This window comes from Cetorhinus maximus, chromosome 12, assembly GCF_964194155.1.
Source record: "Cetorhinus maximus chromosome 12, sCetMax3.hap1.1, whole genome shotgun sequence".
Classification (NCBI taxonomy): Eukaryota; Metazoa; Chordata; class Chondrichthyes; order Lamniformes; family Cetorhinidae; genus Cetorhinus; species Cetorhinus maximus.
The window spans coordinates 53,245,277-53,252,850 of NC_135890.1; the positions used below are offsets into that span (position 1 = coordinate 53,245,277).

General features: G+C 41.9%; 1 protein-coding gene across 1 annotated transcript; it reads left to right on the forward strand.

The window, feature by feature from the left end:
• Positions 1-3,909: 3,909 nt before the first annotated feature.
• kiss2 (kisspeptin 2) lies at positions 3,910-7,374 on the forward strand. The gene is made up of 3 exons (XM_078553600.1): positions 3,910-3,992; positions 5,362-5,464; positions 6,632-7,374. Exons 1-3 carry the CDS (start codon positions 3,924-3,926, stop codon positions 6,922-6,924), a joined length of 465 nt encoding a protein of 154 aa, XP_078409726.1. The 5' UTR covers positions 3,910-3,923; the 3' UTR covers positions 6,925-7,374.
• The last annotated feature ends 200 nt before the right edge of the window (positions 7,375-7,574 follow it).

Below are 7,574 nucleotides of genomic sequence, written 5' to 3' on the forward strand. Positions count from 1 at the left end.
GCATTGAGGTGTTAGTCTGGATTATGTGCCCAAGTCTCTGAAACTCTTTCGAGTTATCAACAGTCACAGATTGCAACTCTTTCGAGTACAATCATAGTTCTTGGTTTCCGGGAGTGGGACATGAACCCACAACCCTAGTGAGACTTGAATACACAGCCTTCTAACGAGGCTGAATGCTGAAACCTGGCTGTTATTTTGAAGCAGTAGGCACATTTGGGACCCCCTTTTTTTGCTGCCAACATATTCCAGTTTACTAGATTTTATTGCACTCCTCTACTATCCTAATCCTTGCACAGATTTTAATGTCATGTGCAAACTTAATCACCATACTCGCAACGCTACCATCCAGAACATTAATGAGCGCTGTGAAGAGTAATGAGCTTAGCATTGATACCAGGGGGGTTATCATTGTTATTATCAAGCTGAACCACATCTGTTAACTGCAACATTGGTTGCAGAATTAGAGTGAATTCCTAATCCAACATTTTAAATTTCTACTGATAGCACAAGATTCCATCTTGTGAAGTAACTTATCAAAGGCTTTCTGAAATGTCTACCCGATTTCCCTCAGAGAAAAGGACACTCACAGAGCCAGAGCCTCTGTCCCATCTCATTTATCACCTCTGTATAGATATTGCCCATCTGCCCTATCAATTTTGAGCTTTCCTAATCTATCCAAGATAATACTACTATCTATTTTAATATTAATACTAATTGTGACCACAAACTCATCACAGCTAGAGTTGCACCACAACAGTGATTACCACTCCCTAAAGCTTACCTCACAACAAACCAACCAGCAAATCTAAAGTGAGTACAACTTAGTATTTTATATCTGCATGACTTCAAAAAGGTCTATCCCTAGACAGTTATTTTCATTCCTAATCATGAAAAATGCCATCCTTGATCTAGTCATATGTTTAAATTCCCTATTAGTCCTATGGCAAGTTTTCTCTTTCATGTTGTAAACTTACGTTTTCCATTTCAAATAAAACTTTTACTTGATTATTAATAAAGCATTGTATTATGTTAAAAATAACAGCACAATAAGGATCCTTTGTAATTCAGAGCTCTAAAGAGTAATTGCCACCTGTCCTTTTTAAAGGTGTGTGTTTGCCTAAGAGGCAATAAATGTGCAGATTGTTAGACAAGCAAATCTCAGGTTCAACCATCAAATTGGCCTCTGCTCAACTTCGAAGTTCAGTCAGCATTGTTTTGAAGTGAACATTTCGAATCATTTTCTGTGTACATCCAGTTCACCAACTGTTAATGCGAGAACTGTAACTATAGGCTCTTATTAAAAGTGTAGAAGAACCTGCGCTGCGTTTGTTTCTTATTTCAATGAGAATTGCTGGTAAGAGCTTAACAAACCAAAAACAGTCTGTCCATACATATTGCTTATTTAAAAAGAATCGGCGGTAGTTATTTGTTCGTGGGAATTGGGTCGCTGGCTGGACCAGCGTTTATTGCCCATCCCTAATTGCCCTTGAGAAGGTGGTGGTGAGCTGCCTTCTTGAAGCGCTGCAGTCCATGTGGTGTTGGGGAGGGAGTTCCAGGATTTTGTAACACGTACTGCTTGTTAGGCTGAAAAACTTACAGAGTGGAGGCATTCAGCAAGAATTAAAATTGGCATTGAACTTGCAATCTAAGGAGAAATTACTGTTTTAAGGTTTACTTTCAGCTACAACAGATTATCAACAGAACAACTGTTTGTAGCTACAGATTTGAACTTTTCAGCTTTGTAAATTCCTGTGTTTTGCGATCATTTTAACTTTGCCATCAATAGTTCCGACTCGACAAAGCATGAGAACTCGAGCTGTCTGTTGTATGTTAAGACAGTGCTGCTCTGTGACAGTGCAGTTATTATTATGACAGATGTCTGTCTGTGTTGACTTCTTAAGAGCAACAAATACCAAAAGCTACAATGTAGTAAAAGTACAACCTGTCACATGAGGTTGTTCCAGGTGCCACGAAACTATTAGCAACTGTTCACACCCAAACATTGCGACAACCGTTAATAGGAGAATTGTTTTGACTGTGAGCGCCTATTAAAAATGTATAACATGCAAAACAAAAACAGAATTACCTGGAAAAACTCAGCAGGTCTGGCAGCATCGGTGGAGAAGAAAACAGTTGACGTTTCGAGTCCTCATGACCTTTCGGCAGAACTGATGTATAGTTAGGAGAGAGGTGAAATATAAGCTGGTCTAAGGTGGGGGGGGGGGGGGGGGGTGGGAGAGAGAAGTTGAGGGTGGGGTGGTTGTGGGGATAAGCAAGCAGTGATAGGAGCAGATAATCAAAAGATGTCACAGACAAAAGGATCAAAGAGGTGTTGAAGGTGGTGATATTATCTAAGAAAAGTGCTAATTAAGAATGGATGGCAGGATACTCAAGGTACAGCTCTAGTGGGGGTGGGGTGGAAAGACTAACAAAGTATTAGTTGTAGATTTAAAAATAATGGAAATAGGTGGGAAAAGAAGAATCTATATAAATTATTGAAAAAAAAAGGGAGGGGGAAGAAACAGGGTGGGGATGGGGGGAGGGGGAGTTTAAGATCTAAAGTTGTTGAATTCAATCTTCAGCCCGGAAGGCTGTAAAGTGCCTAGTTGGGAGATGAGGTGCTGTTCCTCCAGTTTGCGTTGGGCTTCACTGGAACAATGCAGCAAGCCAAGGACAGACATGTGGGCAAGAGAACAGGGTGGTGTGTTAAAATGGCAAGCGACAGGGAGGTTTGGGTCTTTCTTGCAGACAGGCCGCAGGTGTTCTGCAAAGCGAACGCCCAGTTTGCGTTTGGTCTCTCCAAACTGGGCGACTGCTTTGCAGAACACCTGCGGTCTGTCCGCAAGAAAGACCCAAACCTCCCTGTCGCTTGCCATTTTAACACTCCACCCTGTTCTCTTGCCCACATGTCTGTCCTTGGCTTGCTGCATTGTTCCAGTGAAGCTCAACGCAAACTGGAGGAACAGCACCTCATCTTCCGACTAGGCACTTTACAGCCTTCCGGGCTGAAGATTGAATTCAACAACTTTAGATCTTAAACTCCCCCTCCCCCCATCCCCACCCCGTTTCTTCCCCCTCCTTTTTTTTTCCCAATAATTTATATAGATTCTTCTTTTCCCACCTATTTCCATTATTTTTAAATCTACAACTAATACTTTGTTAGTCTTTCCACCCCACCCCCACTAGAGCTGTACCTTGAGTGTCCTGCCATCCATTCTTAATTAGCACTTTTCTTAGATAATATCACCACCTTCAACACCTCTTTGATCCTTTTGTCTGTGACATCTTTTGATTATCTGCTCCTATCACTGCTTGCTTATCCCCACAACCACCCCACCCTCAACTTCTCTCTCCCCCACCCCCCCGCCCCCCACCTTAGACCAGCATATATTTCACCTCTCTCCTAACTATACTTCAGTTCTGCGGAAGGGTCATGAGGACTCGAAACGTCAACTGTTTTCTTCTCCACCGATGCTGCCAGACCTGCTGAGTTTTTCCAGGTAATTCTGTTTTTGTTTTGGATTTCCAGCATCCGCAGTAGCTTTTAGCTTTTTGGTTTTATCTCTGTGTATAACATGCAGTTATTTATTGTATAGATTTATATGCAAAATCAACCGAAACAGGTATCTTGAAATGTGACTAAAAAGTTGTTGCAAATATTTTTGTGAACTTTATTATCGGCGGAATGTACTTTTGAGGTCTGCAGTTTGGTATAATCGAAACAGTTTCTTTCTCTTGGAGATTGCTATGCGCAAGCAATGGACGGTGTTTAAAGCTGTATCTTAAACACCGTCTTCAAAACCGATGACGCTCCCAACAAGAGTGTTCTGAGTTGGAACAAAGGTTCTGTGGGAGGTAACGTCTATTATATAATACCAAGTGCCAGCATTTCTGACTTGTTATCTGGATTTTTTTCCTCATAGATGAGTCATAAAGAGGATGATTTTTATGAAGTTCACGATAATGAATCTCGCGACAGTGTTAAAAACAAGGTTCGTCAATTAATAAACCACAGACCAGAGAGGCGCCAAGCAGGACAGCACAGCAGGGGTGAGCCGTTCAATTGTCAGGAGCAGAATTCAGGAACCTTAAGTATAAACTGGTCAAACTATAGCGGCAGCAGCTTGACCAGAATTATTGTTAGCCATTTCTGAACGGGTTAACTCATTGGCACAATACCATTTTGGATCGACATCTTCTGGGTAGTTTAAAATGTGGTTGGGAATGCACTGCCCGAAAGGCTGGTGGAAGCAGATTCAAAAGTAATTTCCGAAAGGAAATTGGATATATGCTTGGAAAGGAAACGCTTCCAGGGCTGTGGGGAAAGAGCAGGGGTATGGGAATGGTTGGGGAAGCTCTTTCAAAGAGCCGGCATTGGCGCGATGGGCCGATTGGCCTTCTGTGCTGCACCATTCTGTGATGATAAATTAACCCTGTTGGAAATAGATCTTTGAATTGTAATCCGTGTAAAGGGGGAAGGTGTTGAGAGCAAGCAAACGACCTCGTTCGTAAATTGGTTTGTAATGTCCTAGGTTTGTTTCACTGTTTTATTTGTAAGATAAAAGCAGCTAGAACAATGTGGAGTCTCGCTTCGGTGACAATATCTGTTATCTGCAATTCAATAAGTGTCATTCGATAATATATCCCCCAAACTCAAGACTCCAGCAGTGCACAAAAAAGTAACTTTCAACTGTTCTTAAGGAACTTTCGAATTTAAAAACTCGCGTCCACATTGCATGAGGCTTCTTAAAAAAAAATCGCTCCCAAAATTTAAATAGACGCATATCAGAAGGTGGGAGAGGAGCATAAGTGAGTTGGAGAACAGAGAAGGGAACAAACAGCAGCCTTGTCTCTGCAGCTGCGCTAGATCACTGGGCTGGACAATGTCGGAGTGCTCCTGAGTGTTAGAAGTACCTGTTCAACTCCCCAGTCAGGGGATTGCGCTCGCACATCTGGAGGAGGTCTAAGTCTTTGGGGACTTAGGTCTGTAGAGACAATTTTCGATTTTGCCCAGAATCTCGCATTGCTCCTTCCTTCCTTCCCAATAATCGATGTTAAAATGTAGATCAACTGAACCGCAGGTTCATTTTGTAATGGTTAATTTGGGCAGGCTGCTAATCATTTCCAAACACGAATGATCTTCATCTCAAATCAGAATTGTAATTGTTTGTGGACCACAATTAACTCGCAAGTGCGTAATCAGTTAGTTGAAATAATTGAGACTTGGGAGAGACTAATCTTTATGTGTGGGTGATCCAATTCCCACACGTTGATCCAAAAACTGTAGCGAGTCAGGAACTCAGTTGTCTGGTTCACAGTGAAGATCAGTGAGCTAGCTTTGTGCCTTCTCTCTCTCTGCAGATACGTGCCATGACCAGACTGCTGCTTTTCGTGGCTGTTATAGCACATTGCCAGAATGTATACTTGGCGAAACCGGTCTCCAGTGAGAAATTCGTATCTGTGGGTAAGTGCTACTATCTGTTCACCCATCAAGATTGGCATATTATACAGCCGCCTCTCGGGTAGGGGTGAATGCGGACAGGAGTGCATTCGGTCATTTCGCGCCATGATGTCAGTGCCACCAAGGTAATTTGAGTGTTAAACATTCACCTGTGCCGAAGAATGTAGCTGCATAATGCAAACTCGGATCTGCAATGGCTGTATGAAATTATGGTTAAGGTCCAAAAAAGTCTGGCGAGTGGGCTAGGGCAGCAAGTCCTTCACTAAGACTAGAGTGCAGCGGGGCTGCCGCTTCATTTAATATTGTTACAGTGCTGTGAGTGTGTGCTATTCTTTTTGCATACCCTAACAGTAACGTTGGCATTGGAACAGTGTTTAACGGTTACTGCATCACCTACCTCCAGTGACAAAAGGCATCAACCAGGTTCCCCGTTAATTAATTATGTTAATGATAAAATGAGTGGATGGAGGAAATACAGGTAAACTATTCCCCAAATCCAGTCAAGGGCATTTTCATACAAAGGTTAGTGCAATTCTGGAGCCCCCTGCTCCCAAAAGTCTGTGAACGCTGGGTCAATTGAAACCTTCATTCCGTAGACTTATGTTGGGTGAAGCGATTGAGTGATACAGAGCAAAGGCGGATAAAGGGAGTTCAGGTAAAGAATAGCTATGATCCGATTGAATGACAGAACAGGCTGAATGGTCTCGTCAGATTCCTGTTAATACATCTGAAGTCAAAGTTGCTCAATTTATTTATTTATTTGTTTTAGAAGCAAAATACAGGGAACTATATCATCCCTGGAGTATATAGATAAGTATTTGCTTGTTAATTCTACTTGGATTTCGAATTTTGAAATATGTCGTTGGGTGAAAAACTGATTCGGGAGAGGTCCCTTCATAATCTGAATAAACTGATTTCATTCCTTACAGCTCCGTTTGAATTCTGGATTTTAACATGCCATTACTTATTTTAATACAAAGCTAACCAAATATTACTGTGAAGGGATGTAGTTTGTCATTTAGCTGTCACCTAGCAACTTTGGGATCACATAGTTAATTTGCATTCCGGACTAATTTTATGCTAAGGTCCTGGATGCAAATCCAGTATGTAATGACCCGACCTATTCATTGGCATTTCCTTGTACTGATACATTTTAACTCCTGGCTTCAGATTCAATGTTCCCGGCCCGTGAGGCACAATTTCCGAGGAACTCCCATGCTTTGGCTCGAAATTTAGATGCCCAGAACTCATCCGAACAGTCCAGCATGTGCTACTTCATGCAGGAGAGCGACCTGGAGAGCCAGATTTCCTGCAAACTCCGTTTCACCAGGAGCAAATTTAACTTCAATCCCTTCGGACTCCGGTTCGGTAAAAGAGATGACGCCGGCTCGGTTAACTGGAAGACCCTGATTGTAAACGGGAACAAACTGCCTTATCTTTGGAAACATAAGATCCCAACATGAACCAACGTCCCAAAGCGACTGCTGAGCGCGTTGTGCTACGCTAGATTTTGTATTAGAGGCTTGCTGAATGTTCAATGTACTTTTGGTTCGATTTGATGCGGTGTAAAAACTACAGCACACGTGGAGACCGACAGTATTGCATTGTTACCTGTCCTGTTCCCGTGATAAATTCAGCAAAATTGCATCATTTTTGTATGACATGTATAATATTATGTAAAGCAAGTAAACGCTCTCTCTGCACCCAATAAAAGTAGCAGATTTGGATCCGTTCGTTTTGAATAAATTTAATTTCACCAGGAATTGCGGAAGTGTTGATCTCATTTGGTCTCATCCTGGACCGATTTCTACCTTACCCTACCCTACAGGTTCTTGTAACAATGAGACATCAAATTCATTTTGCATTCTAGTATAGTACCGGTATGGATAAAATGTTACCAGAACTTGTTGCTATATGTATTCCTTCATGTGCATTATTTACAGGCCAAAAATGAAGTGGTAATCCTAAACTAATGACTGGGAGTAGAACAGAGCAATTTAGGGAATAAGAAATGTAACAGGCTTTCTTTGCTTCATTGGCTCGTTCTTTGGCTCACTGATTTCCCTCCACCCAATGGTATGCTACCATTTGCAAACCTTGTCAGATAATTCAT

What these genes read in the sequence shown, in the direction of transcription:
- kiss2 (XM_078553600.1), top strand. Translation starts at nt 3,924, where the DNA reads ATGAGTCATAAAGAGGATGATTTTTATGAAGTTCACGATAATGAATCT. An exon ending in GCGACAGTGTTAAAAACAAG is followed by an intron (nt 3,993 to 5,361) that starts GTTCGTCAATTA and finishes CTCTCTCTGCAG; the next exon opens with ATACGTGCCATGACCAGACT. An exon ending in TGAGAAATTCGTATCTGTGG is followed by an intron (nt 5,465 to 6,631) that starts GTAAGTGCTACT and finishes TCCTGGCTTCAG; the next exon opens with ATTCAATGTTCCCGGCCCGT.